The following is a 20,445-nucleotide window of genomic DNA, read 5'->3' as shown; positions in this document are numbered from 1 at the left end:
ATAATCTTTAAAAATACAGGTATATATATAGAGAGCCTGCATCATTGCTTGTACAAAGTTTCAAAGTACCAATTAGGTATTTCAAAATACTTAATGAAATACCAATCATGTCAGCCTGATATGGTAGAGAAACAGTAACAACTCTTTACAATCACCCTTCCACTCACGGAAACAGATGAGACAAGGTTAAGAGTTCAAGACTGTCAGATAATTCAACCTGGAACACATGGGAATTACGTACCATGACAAATGTTTAGCATTCCAAGAAGCTACATAAGTACACTGAGCAGGAGCAATCACTTGGGCCCATGAAGCAAGTTTTTGCAATTTTAGGAAAAATTTGCAATTAATACTCCTAGCTTCACTTTTCAAATATAATATTTGAAAAAAAATGAACAGGGAAACAAGGACCATTTACCATTTTCCTTATTGCACTGTTTGAGTGACTTGCTGCAGTGGATATAATTTCCAGAGATTCTAGATGGAAGAAAGAAAGAAAAAAATATGAAGACAAAAGGCTGCATTTTTAAATGTTTTTATATTACACAGAAAACCGGATCATTCTACAAAATGATGTTTTCAGTTTTTATGTGAGTTCTGAATGATTGGCCAAAATAGCTTGAACTGTTCTTGTATAAATGTAGAGAGGAAAAAGAACTGAAAATAAACTTCTCTTTTTCCTTGCAGGAGCTTATAAATACAGTAACGAGCACAAATCCCCTTTTTTCCAATAAGAGACATACATGTCAAAATAATACAGCAAACAAGAACAAAAACACAGCTCCTAAACAACCCTGAAGCAAATAAAATAATAAAATCTCAGGCATAACTCCAAAACTAAAGGAAAACTTATGTAATACTCTAAACTCATATTTTTAGAATAACTAAAGGCTTTACAGTTTTTGTGCTAACTTAACTCACTGTTCAAACATTTTTTTCCAAATAATCCTTCAATTCCACTGAAGAAATTCTATCATTCTTTTCACAGTGGTTTTCCTTTTCAGTTTATTTTTCCTGAAAAGAGGTTTAATTTACAGTATCATCTTGTTAATAGCTTATCAGAGCTATTTTATTGACTAGAAGTTATTTACTTTCAGCATCTTTCCAGTCTAGGGAGTCCTGAGGCAATTTCCTTAGGTAGTCCTTTAGAAGCATCTCATAGCGTGGAATACGTTGCACTGGTTCTAGCATATGATGTTGCAATGTCAAATTTCCACACACTTTTTCCTTCTAAAAATTGTAAACATATTTCAATGTATTAGGCAAAAATATTATTTTACAAGAATATAGTAAAATAAAAAATGATTGATAGAACATAAAGTATTTTGAAACATGCATGGCAGACCTTCTGAAAGAAAATACAAAAACTTCTTTACCAAAACAAATAATTGGAAATTTATTTACTAAAAGTAATTGTAAACATTTCCTATGTATTCTGTAAAATACATTAACAAATGTCCTACCAAAAAAACTCCAACTCCAATGTATTTTAATGTTGTTTTGTAATAACTCTGAGAACAAAACAATGACTATTGTGTTAATACGAACAGTTCGTGTTCACTTATTAGAAAATGTCTATTAAGTGTATTGGCTATAAAGTGTATTTTATCTATGTGAGGAGAGAATGCTTCCTCTGAGTTTTATACATAATGTACCTCACCCCACCCACAAAAAAAAATTTTTAAGATATACGCTCGTTTCCACAAACTTATACATGTTATAACTATATATACAATATATAGTTATATTATATATATATATATAATTAGTACATTGAAGTACAAACAATTGCCTTCCTTGGCTTAGAATCGGAATGCCCTACTCTGCAATGAATTTTAAGCAGAAATATCTTACCCTATTTCTAGCTGTAAAGTCTGCGGGAGGAAGATACATACTTGCCATTCACACAGAAACCTACAGGGAGCACTATAGGGTATAAAACACGCTTTTGCGAAGAATAATGTGCTGCTGTTAGCTTCCTTTCCCTCTTGTGGCTCAGCATTTTAGTATTTCAGATTTACTTCCAAAGTTTATTGTTCTGCATAACAGCACTGGCATGAGCCAACAGAATGTTTACGTATTCAGTGCAAGGATCTACAGTTGTAGTAATACATCATTTTATTTATTTACTTTTGGTGTCTATGACAAAATGTAGTATTTTTCAGTCTTTTCATGTTTCAACCTTTATACATAGGTCCTCTATACTGCAGTGGAAAGTCTGGATTTATGTGGGTGTTTGTGCACACTTGAAGGGAAAAAGAGAAGAAACAGAAGGCAACACAACCTGGATAAAAGTAACCCTTAGTTCTAAAGGATTCACTATGTAATTTTCTACTTAATACTTTTCTCACCCACAAACCAATACATTTTTATATATACCAGTATTACTTGGAGATCTACATTATTCTTCCATTACCTGAATATCTTGAATAATTAATTTGAACTGAGGTGACCGTTCAGTCCATGTTTTTACCAATTCCATTGCATTATCAAAATTCTTCACATACTCTCCATACATCTTGAGGAAAGGAGCTAACTTCTGCAGAATGTCTCCAATCCTGGGGGTATGAGTCCTGTAAAGTAAGAGGGCAGAATCTCAGAGCAAACAGGAAAGAAAAGTCGCACAAGGTTATCAAACAGTTCCAAGTATTTGAAGAGAAGAGTATCATTCTGCTTGGGATCATCTCGTGTAGAGTTCCAACAAAACCATTAAAACTGACCTGAATTAAAGGATTGTTTGCACCCTCTCTGGTGATGTGTAAGCATTACAGATCACGGAGAGCACTAAAGAAAGAAAAACTTTCTATAATGAAAACCTTGGGACTCTACGTTTACAAAACATAGCCTAATCTATTTTATTTGCAGTTCCTTACAGGTATATTATATTCTTTTGACCACACTTTACCCTCTAAATAGCTATTTAGTCCTTTTATTTGAGGACTAAATCTGTACCACAGACCTCTCCTTCCATGCTCTATATAAATACTGCATTTCTGAAAGTCCTGAATGCATGTATCTCTAGACTTCAAGGCCAGGTTGGATGGGGCTTTGAGCTACCTGGTCCAGCAGGAGTTGTCCCTACCTATGGCAAGGGAGATGAACAATTTGGTCTTTAAGGGCCTTTCCAACCCTAACCATTCTACATGTACAATTCTATGTTTCTAAAAGTCAGAAATCAATAGTGCAATAGTGGCACGAAGTAAAGCAATCTTTTCCTAAAGCTACTCTAAAACACTACTGTTCCAAGCAAAAAGCTGTGCAGCAAGGAAAAGTTACCTGAATAGCAAATACTGGCAGGACTGGCCCAGCTGCAGCTGTGCTCAGGGAAGTAGAAGACACAACCTGTGCAAAACCTGGCAGAGCTACCACTGGACCTTGTAACCAGAGAAGGGGGCAAGATGGGGTGAGAAGGTAGTCTCTGAAATCACTGAGGCTCTCCAGCCTTTATTCAGGTATTTTCTCCACCAGTCTCTATATTCAAGCACACTTGCAAATGCAAGCTAGCAATTCAAAACAAATAGCCACCAAATTCACTCAATTCTATTTCTCTAGGTTATCATTTTAACACAATGTAGCAGCATGTTTTTAAACTGAAAATAAAATACAAATCATGTCAATTCTAACAGCACTGAAATAAATGTAAATTCATTTCTAAATGTCACCTGGAAAAGAAAATAAAAAACACAATAGACTTAAAGGTTTTTCTGCTAAAGTTCACAGGTAGGTAATGATGAGATTTTGCCATTAAAAGCTTAAAGCAGAAAGACTGCAGCAATCCTTTGTATCTACGCCAATTTGTATTAAAAAAATGAGTATTTCTTCGTGTTTCTTATCTATTACTAGAAAGACCTTACAAGAAAATATCAAAACTTTTAAAAGACAAAGAGTGGGAACCATTTGCTATGCCTGCTCCTTTGATACCTTTGACTGCTCATTTACACAGAGCATTGCATTGTCACTGACTATGAAGATTCAAAATTTTCACTGCTTTTCACTTTTACTTTTTTCTTCTATGTCCAAAGATTCAGGCCATGGAAACAAATTATTTATTTTAGGCAAGTTAGACAAGGTCCACATAGCACAAAGAACTATTGAAAGACAGGGACTCAGAGAAAGCAGAACCTTCTTAGAAAGGCATCTTCCCATGATCAGCTTTTAAGTATATCTATCTACTTCTTCTCATATTTAAACACAACACACCATAAGCAAAAACAGGAAAGTATACTAAATGACATCAGGTCTAGGGCTGTTACTGGTTTTGTGGATAGACAGATTGCAAAAAGAGAACTATTACCATAGACCCAGATCAGCAGTGCATTGTTACCAGGAAACAAAGAGGGTATTGTTATATATCTCAAGAAATTGGACTTAGCATTGTTCTGTAGATACAGAAACACTTCCTATTTCGGTGTTATCGGACCACAATGGTATTCACGTAAGCATTCTAAGAAACTTGGAGCATGAAATAGCTGACTTGCTAATCATGATTTGAATTTAAAACTGTTACGATTGAAAGGAAGCCAAGCAAAAGTCTGTAAAAATTAACACAGACAAGGTGATTACAGAACAACTGCTTGGTCTCTTTTCTGATATACAAGCTAACAGGCATCCAACAAAATTGCAAGTTGAAGTTTCAAAGCAAAATCACACAAATAAGTCAGCTCCGAAATTGCCCAAGAATGCTAGTCTAAAATTTTGTGTTGAAAGAGTGAATAATTTGTCCACAAAAGAAAAAAAAAAAAAAAAAAAAAAAAAAAAAAAAGCAAGCAAGCAAACAAACAAAAAAGAAACAAAAACAAAAACAGAAGATATCACACCATGGTCTTATATGCTTCCCCAGCTATCTGCTATTGGTCATCATTGGGTACAAAAAGACAGATTTAGATTGGTATTTTGACTTTAAATTGCTGGTATGCTCTGTTTCGCTTTTTTTCATGGGAACTATATTGCACTGTTTTCAAGCCATATGTTGTAAAAGAGGTAGTCAACTCCAGCTGTTGCTCAGCTCCTTCAAAATGTCATCACCAGACAACTTCATTTCCACCAGACAAGTTTAGATACACATCGCCTTTTCTTCCAAAACAGAATCTGGTTCTGCTCTATGTATTTTTACTTCAAGTATTCAAAACCAACTGCAATTTAGGAAAAGTGTCATTTTTTTTTTTTAATGGGAATTTTTAGTAGAAGTGCAGAGAAGTACCAATTTTCCAGTATTTTCTATTAAGAGACTGCTGAGGAAAGCAAACTGTATTTGGCAGAAGCTGTTGTGGAAGACAAGTTCAGAGCCTGGTGATGGGCAGAGAAAACTATCCCTGACACTACTCCAAGCAATGATGAGAGATCATTGTCTTCAGCTGCACCCATTCTTCTTCTAACTCCTTCCCAAAGCATAATTTTTTAAGGACATTCAAACAAGCTGCCTCACATACAGTACAGATTGTTTCCAAGCAGTTGCTTGGTGCAAAACTACTAGGTTGCATTGCAATATTCATAGCTCATCTGCAAAAGAACTTTTAAACCTTAAATATATAACTATACACACATCATTCGTTTGCAATATACCATTTTGCAAATACATAAGGTAGTGCAACCCATCTCCTGTGCTCTATAATGTGTCTAGAGCAAGATCTTCATAGTTTTTGACAATTAAGGTCTTATACGAATATGTAACTGGAAAGGGTATCTGGATAGACAAGTAGAATAAACAGTAGAATAAACTCCAGATAACATGCAAAACAGAAGCCAAAAATGTGCTGAGGTAAAACAACTGAATGAAACAACGGGTCAAAACAATATATATATGTATGTATGTATGTATGTATGTATGTATGTATATTTTTGAGGTGTCCCCTTTTCCCAAAAAGGGTAGGGAGCAGTAATAAATTGGATTTTTTTTTTTTTTTGTCAGTTTAATAAGATAGACCAGAAATATACACATATTTGAGCATCTCCATAACATCTTCAGAATCCCGTACATCAAGACAAGATAAAGATACTGCACAATAGTACAAAGAATCCTTTAGGCTGGAAAAGACCTATATCAACTCCAACTACTAACCTAGCACTGCGAAGTCTGTCTACCACTAAACCATGTCCCTAAGCACCACATCAACATGTCTTTTAAATACCTCCAGAGATGGTGACACAACCATATTTCTGGGCAGCCTGTTCCAATGCTTCACAACCCTTTCAGTGAAGACATTTTTCATAATATCCAACCCAACCTCCCCTTGTGCAACTTGAGGCCATTTCCTCTTGTCCTATTGCTTGTTGCTTGGGAGAAGAGACCAACTTCCATCTTGCTACAACTTCCTTTGAGCTAGTTGTAGAGAGTGGAAAGTTTCCTTGTCTCTAGGCTGAATAACCCCATTTGCCTCAGCTGAACCTCATAATACTTGTTCTCTAGACCCTTCACGAGCTTCACAGTGATTCTCTGGACATGCTCCAGGGCCTCGACGTCTTTCTTGTACTGAGGGGCCCAAAGCTGAACATAGTACTTCAGGTGTGGCCTCACCAGAGCTGAGTACTGAGGGACAAACATTTCCTTAGTCCTGCTGGCCACACTATTTCTGATACACGCTAGGATACCATTGGCCTTCTTCAACACCTGAGCACACTGATGACTCATATTCAGCTGGCTATTGATCAAAACCCCCACATCCTTTTCCATGAGACAGCCTTCCAGCAAATTTTCCCCCCAGCCTATAGTGTTTAATGGGGTGGTTGTGCTCCAGGTGCAGGACCCGGCACTTAACCATATTGAACCCCATACAGTTGGCCTTGACCCATTGGTCCAGCCTATCCATAACCCTCTGCAGAGTCCTCCTACCCTCATGCAGATCAATACTTGGGCCTAGTTTGGTGTCATCTGAAAACTTACTTGATCCCCTTGTACAGATCATTGATAAAGATATTGAAGAGAACTGGCCCCATTATTGAGTCCTGGGGGTCTAGCTGGTCACTAGTGACCAGCTGCCAAATGGATTTAACACCATTCACCACAACTCTTTGGGCCTAGCCACCTAGCCAGTTTTTTACCCAATAAAGCATACGCCCATTCAAGCTATGAGCAGGCAAAGGTTCTGCAGGCCAATGATAAAATGCAAGGGAAAAGGACAAAACTGCAACAGGGGATGTTCATAATGTACATAAGGAAAATTTTCTTTACCATGAGGGCTGTCAAACACTGTAACAGATTTCCAAGAGAGGTGGTTGATGCCCTGTGCCTGTCAGTGCTCAAGAAGCATTGGGATAATGTCCTCATTAATATACTTTAATTTCTGGTTAGCATAGAATTGATCAGGCTATTGGACTAGATGATCTTTGAAGGTCCCTTCCAACTGAACAATTCTATTCTCATTACCGTGCTACAAGGGCAGCACAAAACATATATATGTTATTTATCTCAGTTTTGTCTTATGTGCATATTTATCTCAATTTTCTATTATGTGCAATGAATTAATCAGGTAGCACATAATTTTAGTGTGAACCTCTAATTCAGCAAGGCATTTAATCATTAGTAATCTCACTAGCTTCAGTGAGTGAGATGTCCTTTAGTTTGAACAAGGGATGCAAGTCCTCTGCTGAGTCAGTTCCTGATGAAGAGTGAAGAGCAGATGTTCTCCTACCCACAGAGCTTCCTCAGACTGTAGCACTTAATTATGAATGCACCTTCCCTACTTCAAGCCTGTAACAGTTCCTAGAGATGCTATTTTAGTAGATTATTAGACAGTGAATCACCTCTTACCATTCTTGCATTCTTTTCTCAAGTTCTGGAAGTAAGAATTTACTGTGGAATGCATTTATTGACGATATATTAGAAAAGATTTTGTTAATCACTTCAGCTGGAAAGGAACCTTTGTTGGCTTCTTCAAGGAGTCTGGAATAAAATACCTGCAATATAGAAGAAGAACCCAAAACCTATTAGCCTTTTATCACTGGATGAAGACTCATCCACCCTCTTCTACACCAAAGAGGGCAAGAGTAATATTTAAATAACATAGGGAGGTGATTACAAAAGTAATTTATCATCTTTCATTATCTAAAAATTATTATCTTTCCCTCATAAAAAGTTAAAAGCTACTCCTCCCCTTACACCCCATTTTTTTTTTTTATTTTGAGAGAGAAAAAGAGCTGCAGGCTGAACAGACATAAGGAAAGCCAAACCAAGGTAGAACCATTCTGGTTGGAGTCCAAGCATTCTAGGCATGTTAAGAGTTAGACCTCAGGTTTCCCGGTCCTCCAGTTGTGTTGTTCACTCTCATTTTCTCTCCAGTGAGCATGATGGCTGATTACCATTAGCTCAACCACCTATATGCCCCATCCCTGGAGGTGTTCAAGACCAGGTTAGATGAGTCCCTGAGCAACCTGATCTAGTGGGTAGCATCTGTGTCTATTGCAGGGGGGTTGGAACGAGATGATCTTTAAGGTTTCTTCCAACTGAAAGCCATTCTATGATTATATGTATGCTGAAGCCCCTTACACTTTTAAAAATTGACATTGATTGGAAGACTGCATATTCCCCATATATATAAATATATATAAATAACATTTATAGTGCATAATGCAAAACTGCAGTTCTGATTGGGCTATTTAATACTACAGTAGTCTCTTAAAAATAATAGTAATAAAATCTCCCCATCACTGGGCTATATCTGATTAGACATAGCTACAAACTGACTAGAGACATGCAGCTGTTAATATGCACACCACATGAACCAGGGTTTACAGGAATGTATGGTCCATGTCTCTCTCCCACAGGTGAACAGGAACAGACTGCATCTGCCTGGAAAGGGCTTCAGAAGCTTAGGTATGAGGTTTTGGGGAAATAAAGTCTGAAGATAGAAATTTTGATAATCCCAGCTGAGACAGATAAACTGTCTTAAAAGAAAGACAAAAAAGCCATATGCTTTCACTTATACTTCAAAATAGACTCACTTTGCTCCATCTCTAATAGGACAATTAGAGAATTTGACAAAATTCTTTTGGAAACTATAAAGGTTACTCTATTTAGAAGCATAACAACACTTTCCAGACTTCCACATTTAGAAACACCAGTTTGATTCTACAGAGCACAAGAACTCAACCCATCCTTTGCACAAAGAGGAATTTTTGTTCATTTTAACAGAATTTGGTCTAAATGTTTAATAGAAAAGTAGGACATATACAGTTTTCGATGGGCATCTTCCTAGGTTCTTCAGCACTGAAGAGAAATGCTGTTCACACAGCTCAAACCTGAAAGATTTAGTAATTTGCTAGTGGGCAAACAATATTGGTATTATAAAATGATACTCTTTCTTGTCCAATAGCAACCAAGAAATGAGTGAGGACAACATTATTCATCTCCTTTGTTGGATTTGCTAATACAGATTTTGCAAATCTACTGCTTATGTTGAAGTCTACATGCACACACAAGATACTGCATTAATAGTCACAAAATTCTGAAGTGTTTTTTAAAAACACAGTGTTCTTAAATTAGAAAAAATGACAAAGTTATGCAGCAACCACAGATGACTGACTGGAAAGGTCAGCAAAATATAAAAAGCATATCACCTCCTTTATGTAATATGCACACACACACACAGCCATTCAAGTGAATTAAGGGCAAGAAAATAAAAACAATTTAAAGAGAAACATACCTGATCTAGGAGGTCAAGTCGGCTAACATAGGCTTTTTCTGTTTGCAGAAGTTCACTAGCAATTTTGTGACGTTTCTGTTCATCTGTCTCCTGAGGGAGAACAGAAGAGCCCTTAGAATACTGCAGGAAACATAACAATACTTAAAAAAAAATTATTCAAAAGCATATGTGATTACCTATGATTATCTCAGAGTCTAAAAAGCATCTGAAAAGCAAGTTTCACATTGGTCTGCAGTTTCAAAAGGTAATAATCACCTTATTTTGGTAAATACAAGCTTTCTACCAGTTTCACCAACAAATACAAAAGTAATAGGAGGATTAAAAAAAAAAAAAAAAAAAAAAAAACAACAACAAACAAACAAACAGCTCCAGAGCGAAAGTCAAGGCCTAAATTATTTAGTATTTCTCAGTTTTCACAGGGATCTTTGCCAAAGCCCAAACTCCCTACTGAAAAGCTCAGCTCACATCCTGGTAATCAAGTACCACCAACCTTTCAGCACTGGAAGAACTCATTTGCAGAGTAAAATGTAACAGATGGAATTAGTTGGTGTTCTCCCCCGCCCCCATTTGGAAAGTTATTTGAACTGACTGTTCTGCATACCAGAACTGTTGAAAAATACCATGCAAAATGTTTTATGTTCATCAATACACTCATTGCTGATGCATTGCTGGCTGCAATTAGAGTGCTACCTCATTAGCCCTTTACACAAGCCATTTTTACTTCTCAAGGAAAGTTTTCACTTTAAAGTTTTTCATTCCACAAAACATACTTTTGATTCTTCTGCTAAATATAAGCTAAACTGTTTGTTCAAATTTCAATATTAAATTTAGTACATTAGAATATAAAATTCTGAGTTGTTTAAAAACAATGAAAGTGCACCCTTCTAAAACACTAATACATTAGGAAAATGCCTCATGCTCACAAGTGTCAAATTCAACAAAATGACTTTTCCACTACAAGATTTTCTTCTAGATTTAGCAGTCATGCTGAGAAGTGTGAGTGTTTAATGACATTTGAATCTATCTGAATCTATGTAAGTCGCAGTGTGTGTCCGAACAGAGCTTACAGGACAGTGGGAATTTTCTAGACAAATTGCAGAAATCCTTAAAAATAAATAAGTAAAGAGATCTTGAAACAGTTATTTCTGATTTCAAACTGCATAACGCTTTCTGCAAGACAAACATTTGCAAGTACATTTATTTATAAAGGTTGTTCACAGAATAGTGAGTAATGAAGTACAGAACTTTCATGTAAAGGACAACAGTCATTTTTTTTCACCTTTCAGTATTCAGCAATTATTCCAGATCTGAACTCATTTCAACTCTGATCTTCAGAGTTAACAGCCGCACTGCTACATAGCAAGATCCCTCCCTAAATACAGGCTTTCAATAGTGACTTCAAAGCTGTTCATTAAATGTTTCAATCCACGTAGCAACCACAGTAACCTACAGAACAGCATTTTAAGTGCTGTCAAGAGACGTTGCAGAGAGTTAAAGGATTTGCAGTTACAGCTCCAACATGCTGTTTAGTGCAGTCATTTGCAAGGAATTTTACACGTGGACTTGCTTGAGGCACAAAACCATGGAGGCTACTGGCTTCTCTGAAAGTATGTATGTTTCATGTTTTTGTTTGTTTGACTGACTGATTGTTATTTTTTGGTAAAACCCATTGTCTCCCTGAAGCACTGCTACAGAATCAATTTACAGTTCTCAGAAGATTACACGAACTAATTAGGTGAGGGAAAAATAATGCACAGCAGCCTCAAAATATATACAAAACGAGCAGTTCAGAAAAAGCATTCAAATCCTCACCCCTGAGCCAGGGCAAATCCCTCTTACCCCTCAGCTTCTCCACCCTCTCAGTACCTTCCTCACACATCATCATAATTCTTGAACCTTGGTCTCCTTTCTACAGTCACTACCTGACTCAGGAATCTTCTGTGTGAGAAAATACACAGCACGGGTGAGTTCTCCTTTAATCACAGTGGCATGTTCTTATTCTAGCATAAGAACATCTACCTACAGGGTTAGGTCTGTGCAAGAACAACAGAAAACTGTATTGCTAGTTTTCTTTAAAGGAAATCTTCAGATTCCCACTGCAACATCTCAATATTTGTCCACATTTTAGAAGAACTCCCAACTGTGTTTTCTTCTGCTAGCTCCCTCCCCCTCTCTTCTCATACTCCCACTTCCATGCCTTTTCAGCATCCTATCTAAAGAAAAGCACCTGGTTTCCATGAGGTCAACTACACCTTCCTTCCTGTTGGAAACAACAGGTCACAGGCTATTTTGCTAGTAGTGGCATCCATTTCCTGTTGAATTCTTTTTTTTTTTTTTGATGGAATTGTCCTGAATGCAGGGGGTGAAACAGGTCCAGTTGCATAGGTCTCAAGTTTTACAATTGATAAAAAGACTCATCATTGTGCCAAGTAGAAGTGATGTGTGAAGCCCCTGCTGCACCTCTGCCCCCAGCTTGGGCACCCACCTGCTGCTTGGAGTGGGTACAGCTATGGGCTCAGGGCAGGCAGAGCAGAAGAGGCACAGGGTCTGCAGACCTGCATGGGGCTATTCCAAATAGCGAAGTAAGTCTTGCAACATTTTTTGGAAATAAATACTGAGCAATATTTTGTGACAGTTAGAATGACATAGCTGCTAGTTACTGGAGCTGTTCAAGAAATACCTTGTATAAATAAATGGGGAAAAAAATATTCAAACAACGAGGAATGGTTAGTGATGTACAGAGAATATTCAGCTAGAGGCTGGATTTGAACTGTTGATCAAAATATCAGAAGTGTTAGGTAACACTAAGTTCCTGAGATCTACTGTAAAGCAGAATGTAACCATATCAAAAATGCCAAAGCATTTTTTTAAACACTTAATTTAAAAGAATGCATTAATCTTTTCCAAATTAAAGGATGAAGTTGAGTAAAACTTTCCTGTTTCTTCTAATGGTTGCAGATGAACTGAACTCTCAGTTCAATTTGTCCTCCAAAAACTAACCTTTGAAAATTGCAAATTAGACAATTTTGTGACATACATGTATCTTTAAACTGACCTTTCTAATGACCTGAAACAGATTTTTTCTGGTTGAATAAGTTATTAGCTAAAAGTATTTAAAAATTATTAATTTCAAGCAAACCATACTTTCCATTCTATCCAAACACCTGACAAAGTTCATGCAGGCAGGACTGCAAATCTGTATCTCTAGATAGGATTTTTAAATTAAATATTTCACCTGGGCTTAATTGCCTATTCTTTAGTACAAATTGCGCATCCATAGAATTACTGCATTACTATGGATGCTTAAGACATTAAAATTGTGGATGCCCCATTCCTGGAAGTGTTCAAGGACAGACTGCATGAGGCTTTGAGCAACCTGGTCTAGTGGAAGGTGTCCCTGCCCATGGCAGTGGGGTTGAAACTAGATGATCTTTAAGGTCCCTTCCAACCCAAACCATTCTACAAAAGCAAGTAATTTCTACCTAAATTGAACTCTGAAATTAAGGTGAGGTAGGAAAAATGCTGCTGAGATACAAACTCTTTGCATCTTGTGTGAAACCTCCACAGATTGCACTAATTTAAAGCAGACTTCCTACCATCTCCCAAGTACCATCTCCCATCAAGAAAACTATACCTACCAACATGATAATGATGCAGTGTATGATTCACTCCTATCTCAGCATAGCCCTTACCCCACAGACTTTGCAGTAATATATTAAGAAACACAGATATGGTGAGAGATGTAAAATACAAACAAAACTCATTCAATCTACATCGTGTGAGTTTGATTGTTTGATTTAAATACTGAATTTGGTCTAAAGTAACAGAGTGGGTTTTTCCTTTCCTAAAACCATTTGTGTCATGGCTGGTTCTTGATCTGAAGCTTTGTTCTGTGAGTATTGGGAAAATAAATGTAAATCTTCATGAGAATTTAAGATTTCATTTAATCTCTTGAGTTAGTTTCTGAAATCATGTTAAACACCAAATTTCACATGAGCTATTGAATATTGCCACCACATTGTGACAAATTAACTCTATGTAACAGTTTATTATGAAAATGATCTGTGAGTTTCTTGAATAGTAACCAAGATAAGCAGCGAAGATCCTACAAACCCTAAAAAGGCAATTCTTCAAGAGGATTTACACATATTTATATTGGGTACTGAAGATACATATCTTTGTTCATGATCTACTGCTGCTAAAGAAGAACATAAAATGTAGAACCAGGATTTTACTTTCTTACTCAAGAACTGCAACAGCTAGACATTTCTTGGCAGGAAGTTAACATAGCACAAAAGTTTCATCCTATTTAAATCAATCCTTCACCTTACCTTTAGAAACACATGACCTCCACCAGGTTTTGCATCTGAAACACCAGAGTGCCCAACATGGCCATTAAAAGGAGCTATCAAGTAAATACTTTAATAAAGATATGGCATGCATGCAGCCAATATCTCCATTCCCTACCAAATCTCACAACAAATACAGAAGCATTTGTCTTCTTGCCTGCAGTTAACTCCGGTAGCAGATTTCTCACAAGATGTTATTCAGGAAGCTAATTGATTGGGATGTTCTTGTACTAGTCAGCCTCCGCATTTTAGAAAAAAACAAATTTTATGACAGAAGGTGCTTCTGCTGCAAGGCAGGAAACTTAACTTTCAATCGTCTTTTTCCTTGTGGTATTTGTGGTTTGTGACTTTCAGACTAATACTGTAAATAGCAGATATAATACATACTGTGGTCTGCTCATTTGTGGAAAAAGTCCCAGATCATTGCCAAATTTAGTTAGTTTCACCTAACTTTTCCAGAACCTGAAAGAATTTGGCTTTAGTCAGACCTACAGTGATGAGGAGGTGGGCTGGAAAATAAAGGAGCACCATTACTTCTAAATAAGCTTTCTTTTCCAGGTCTAAAAACCAGATTCTGCTTCGGTTTTGTACCATTCCCCCGTTTAATTCACCCTTTCCAGCAGTGGACTGCCAATCATAGAATATCCCAAGTTGGAAGTGACTATAAGGATCATCAAGTCCAATTATTTGCCCCACACAGCACCACACAAAAAATCAGACCATATGTCTGTTGTCCAAATGCTTCTTGAATCTTTTCCTAACCCCCAGCCTGACCCTCCCCTGTCCCAACTCCATGCCGTTCCCTTGGGTCCTGTTGCTGTCCCCAGAGAGCAGAGCTCAGCGCCTGCCCCTCTGCTCCCCTTGTGAGGGAGCTGCAGGCTGCCATGAGGCCTCCCCTCAGCCTGCTCTGCTCGGGACTGAGCAAACCAAGGGACATCAGCTGATACTCATACACCTTGCCCTCCAGACCCCTCACCATCTTCGTAGTTCTCCATTGGACACACAGTTTTATGTCCTTATAAACTGTAGTGTCCCGTACTGCAAATAGTACTCAAGGTGAAGCTACACCAGCCTTCCCTGAGTTAGGAAGTATGGCATACAGGAGACAAGATACTTCACATAGCTACCAAAATAAGTATCAGATGCATAATTTAAAATTTGTCTATGACCTGCATGCATCTGCTCCTATTTGCTTTCACTCAATTGTACCTATACTCATGCTTGGTTAATTAAAAAGAACAGAAAGGTGCTGTTACTCAGCAAAGCACAACTTCAACTCAACTGCATCCCAGTTTTAAGATCTTTTACTGACAATAGGGGTGCTTAGTAAAATCTACAAACTGCCTAAATGCTCTTGTTGCTTTCCAACACCTACTGGGACACAGTAAGAGCTTAGAGCTCTATCAGACCTCTCTTGTTCCTCAGCACCCTCCCCTCCTATACTCCAGATGGCATGGCAGGAGCCACTTCAAACTCAATTTCATTTCAATCTATACCCTAAAACAAACAAAAAAAAATACAGAACATTACAGAGCATTACCCTAATCTAAATTAGTATTTTATTTTGTAAAGTATGGCCCTCAGATCAATCTATGGTAGATATGCTTCTTAACATCATTAAAGAGGATGTTCTTGTACCACAAACATACTGGTATCTCAGAAAGTGCTGTTATCCAATTCAGTTTTTATAGATCCAGTTCACCACTGATGCTGTCTTAAGAGTTATCCTGCATGGGCTTGTTCTGTATTTTTTTTTGTTTGTTTGTTTGTTTTGTTTTACCCTCCTAATATCAACAAACAGTACATCTAGTAACAGCCTCACACTTGGGCTTTTGGTCAATACAGGCCAGATAACTTTTGTAGGCCACCCAGCACGTCAAAGAAACTTTAATGAGATTGCTCCCAAACACATTTTCTCCAACCATTTGCTCAGTTCCTTCCTGGATATGACAACGTAAATGCTTCCCATCTCTGCCTTTTCCTGAAAAATCCTGCCAGCACCTTACTGCACAACTTGGAGCATTCAGCACTTTATTGGCACAAAGAAGGGAAGCAGGCATTACCGATCATAAGACAGAAACATAATGAAAGGTGTGGCTTGTTAAAGGCACCCCGAATCACTACCAGACTTACTTTTACATGAAAATTATTTTTTAATCATTAGTAGCAAAAACTAATTGCCCAAACAAAACACAAAACCAAACAAAAAAAAACCAACCCGCATACTAGCACTTTCTTGGCATGACCCTGTAATACATGTAAATTTGTGTCCCATTTTTCCTAGATACAGAATTTATCCTCAACAGGTACATAGTTAAGTTACATAGGTTACATGGGTTAGGTACATAGGGTCCCTAGTTAATGTAATTCAAGGGCTTGGAGAGATGCTGCTCTTCTGTAAATGAAAACAGCAAAATAGTTGTATAAGAAGTTCATGGAGCAGATCCTTCTGGAAACTATGTTAATGCACATGGAAAACGGACAGGTGACTGGTGACAGCCAGCACGGCTTCACTAAGAGCACATTGTGCCTGATAAATTTGGTGGCCTTCTACGACAGGGGTACAGCATTAGGGGTTAATGGAAGAGCTACTGATATCATCCACTTCAAATTGTACAAAGCATTTGACATTGTCCCATACAACATTCTTGTCTCTAAAATAGAGAAGTATGAATTTGACAAATGGACAACTCAGCGGTTAAGGAATTATTTGGATGGTCACATTCAAAGAGTTGCTGTCAATGATTTGATGTCCAGGTGGAGACCAGCAATAAGTGGTGCCTCTCAGGGGTCTGTATTGGGACTGTATTATTAAACATATCTGTCAGCAACATGGATAGTGGGATTGAGCACGCCCTCAGAAAGTTTGTGGATGACACCAAGCTGAGTGGTGTAGTTGACACCAAACTAGGCAGGGATGCTGTCCAGAGGGATCTGGACAGGCTTGAGAGTTCAACAAGGCCAAGTGCAAGGTGCTTCACTTGGGTCAGGGCAACCCCAAACATGAACACAGGCTGGGGGATGGCTGATTGAGAGCAGCCCTACAGAGAAGGACTTGGGGGTAGTAGTGGCTGAAAACCTGAATATGAGATGGCAATGCGTGCTTGCAGCTCAGAAAGCCAATTGTTTCCTGGACTGCACTGAAAGAAGTGTGGCCAGCAGGTCAACAGAGGTAATTCACCCCATCTGCTCTGCTGATCTGAGACCCCACCTGGAGTACGGTGGGGCCTCCAACATAGAAAAGACAGCATAGTATGCTCATGCATAGGAAAGACAGGGACCTGTTGGAGTGAGTCCACAGGAGGGCCATGAGAATGATCTGGAGCACCACTCCTATGAAGGCTGAAAGAGATGGGGCTGTTCAGCCTGAAGGAGAGAAGGCTCCAGAAGAACCTTATAGCAGCCTTGAGTACTTAAAGGAGGCTTACAGAGGAGAGAGGGAGGGATGCTTTATCAGGAATTGTAGTGATAGGACAACAGGTAATGGCTTTAAACTAAAAGAAGGTATGTTTAGATTAGATATTAGGAAGAAATTCTTTACTATGAGGATGGTGAGGCACTGAAGCAGGTTGCCCAGAGAAGCTGTGGCTGCCCCATCCCTGGAGGTGCTCAAGGCCAGGCTGGATGGGGCTTTGGGCAACCTGGTCTGGTGGGAGGTGTCCCTGTCCATGGCAGGGGTTCAGAACTAGATGATCTTTAAGGTTCCTTCAAACCCAAATTGTTCTATGATTCTTTGAAGACACTGATATGCAGTCCAAAGCTATGTAGTCCTGCATTTCCAGCTCCACAATCATCCTGAAGTTTTGTAGTTGGCTGATGCAGGTGTATATCTGACTACTAGGGAACAGCTTTAGCAGTGCTCAGCAACACACAATGGGATGTTCATCTAGCTGCTCTCCCCTTTAGCTCTGTGGAGAAGACCAGGGCTCAGAAGGTGCCAGCCCAGACCTTCTGCAGTGACTCACACAGAGCAAAGATTGACTGAAATTATTAATGATGCTCACTGGCCATGAATGCTTCAGTACAAGAAGCCAAACTGCATAATCAAACATTTAAAAGGGGAAATTTCTCAAATTTTCTCAGCAATTAATTTTTCTAAGACAGATTTTCTTCCACCCACTTACTTTCCTTAATAATTTAAAATCTTCCTTAAGAGGAAGCTCAAATTCATCATGTTCTATAGATCTTGCTAACAAAGCATATATTTAGTATTCTCTGAATCTCTTGTCTATCTGGTAGCTAGCAGACTGCCACTGACTTTCTAGCTTTGACATCTACATCTAAGTTAAGGATCCATTCGGCAGTTCTTCCTGAAGCCCTGTTTTGCTTCAGTTTAATACACATGAAATTTTATTTTGTATATGCCACTAACTCCTTTCACAGTTAGTGCTAAACACATACACCACGTACACATATTTCAGTGTCACTTTTTTTTTTTTTTTCCAAACCCTCAGTTACCTAACTTGGGAGGAAGAGGTGGGAAGAAGAGGGAATGTAAAAATAAAATTTTCCTTTCCCCTTCTCTCCCCTCTCCCCCCCCTTTAACCTCTTTGAACACATTTGAAACATTGGTATCCTTTTGGTAGCACAGCCTCTGCTCTAGCATTTGTGTCATTTTACAGGTTAACATAAAATTACCAACACCAAGAAAATTTTGCCAAATTACAATTTTTGGATAGATTGTTTCAGAAGCAATTGCCACAGGACAGTCAAACTTCCAGCTCTCTTTTTGTAGTTTAAGACATTTTACTGATTACTTTTAAACGCTTTTTTTTTTTTTTTTTAAATAATGAGGAAACAGTAATAAATTTTCAGGTTTTTAGAGGAAAAATAACTAGAAGATTTTCAGCTTTCTGACCTGCCCCATGAAGCTTACTTTTCTAAATAGAAGTCTAGAGAAAATACACAGAACAGCAATATCACAAGAAAGAAACAACTTCTCTCTTTACCTTTGTTTCTGTAGGTTGATCTTGTTTGCTGATTTCCTCATTTGGTTCTTCCTCCATGTTAGTATTAACTTCTGGAGTTTCATTGTCAGATGGGAGCAGTGTATCACTGCTTGAAGTCCTGTAGCAGCTGTTAAGTATCTGTCCTTCACAGGAAGTTGTAGTTTCTAATGACTCTCTGGACGTACTTACTCTTTCGCCATTTATTAAGCTGCTGTTGATTGAATTATCTGGAACTGAGGTGGACGCATTAGATCCTTGGTCAGGTATCCTCCTGTCCTCACATTCCATCTGATCTTGTGCTAGTACTCCATTGGCTGTGTGTGTCTGTGCAACCTGAGTTTTGTTGGTATTACTGTTTCCCTGTTTTTGTAGCAGTTGATGGGAGGGGAATTTTGGCTGAGGTGATGGTGTTGATCCATATCTTCCTTGAGATTTAGAGATGTTGAGAACAGAGGAATCTTTCTTCAAATCACTAGGACTGAATGGGCTACGACACCAGACAAGCAAAACATAGATGAGAGAAAAGTTAAACATGGTATTATAAAAGAAAAAAATAATTAAACAACTATTAAGGGAAGTAGGACAGTTAGACCATATAAGCTGTTCCTCCAAATCATTTCTTCCTATATTAATGTTAGGAAGTTCACACAACCAAGACTTGAATAGCATTTTTCCATTAAAGCATGACACACACCTCTTAGTGAAAACCTGGAGTTCATATTGATTGACTACACCCTCATCTCTCTTGTATCTCTGTTTTTAAAATGGAAGGCAGTATCATTAGCTACATGCAACAGATAAGGAAACTGAGGCACTGATACAGGATGCAGCCTGCCCCAAGTGTCCTAGATTACTGGCAGAAAAAGGGAAAGAATCTTGGTCTCCCAAGTACCAGTCCAACTCCTAAAGAAACACAGAACCTGTTCTCTATTTGCTTTTCAAGAATGCACAAAAAAACATTCAAGAACATTTAGCATCCCTTTTGTTAATTCAACATATTGCAAGCAGAGCTGTAAGTTCCTATCCCATTTCTTCTTCCAGTTTCCTTATTTAGTAATACTGCACCTCTTTTGAAGTTCTTTTCTCTCCATATTTTAGCTCAGCTTTAAACATATCTTAACCCTTTTTCATACTTTTCACTATCTCTCTGTTAGATTTTTCAGATTTTTAATTTTAGGCTAATAAAAATGTTAGCCCATTCTGTAAAAAGGTTTGGCTTAATTAAAGAAAAAGGGAAAGGAATAAATCATTGGAAACAAAATAAAATTACACAGTTTAAGTACATTTATCAAACCATATTCAACCTGAAGAAACAACATGACTGCTCTGTAACATATTGCTCACAGAATGGACTATTAATCTTCCAGAAAGATAACTGGTTATAAACTCTATGTTTACTCCTTATTTATAGGACAGTTTATACAAATACTTATGAACTTCTGTACAAGTAGCTTGAAAAATATCTTACACTATCTTCATTTTCTTCCATCATATATATAACAAAAGAAC

At 37.8% G+C, this 20,445-nt stretch overlaps 1 protein-coding gene across 10 annotated transcripts in view; it reads right to left on the bottom strand.

The window, feature by feature from the left end:
- The window catches only part of FGD4 (FYVE, RhoGEF and PH domain containing 4), a 114,057-nt gene that overhangs the window by 13,946 nt on the left and 79,666 nt on the right, over window positions 1-20,445 (bottom strand). For 9 of the 10 annotated variants that reach the window (XM_082751460.1, XM_082751468.1, XM_082751463.1 and 6 more), the window contains 6 exons: window positions 18,937-19,423; window positions 9,639-9,758; window positions 7,748-7,893; window positions 2,417-2,573; window positions 1,092-1,230; window positions 419-477 (listed from right to left, as the gene is read on the bottom strand). In XM_082751460.1, the coding sequence (XP_082607586.1) occupies window positions 419-477; window positions 1,092-1,230; window positions 2,417-2,573; window positions 7,748-7,893; window positions 9,639-9,758; window positions 18,937-19,423 (1,108 nt within the window). The remainder of the gene's footprint in view (window positions 1-418; window positions 478-1,091; window positions 1,231-2,416; window positions 2,574-7,747; window positions 7,894-9,638; window positions 9,759-18,936; window positions 19,424-20,445) is intronic. The other variant, XM_082751462.1, reaches the window with a different exon arrangement.

This window comes from Aythya marila, assembly GCF_965140915.1.
Source record: "Aythya marila genome assembly, chromosome: 1".
NCBI lineage: Eukaryota > Metazoa > Chordata > Aves > Anseriformes > Anatidae > Aythya > Aythya marila.
Note: the sequence above shows the minus strand (reverse complement) of the source record. Positions and strands in the feature narration are given on the sequence as shown.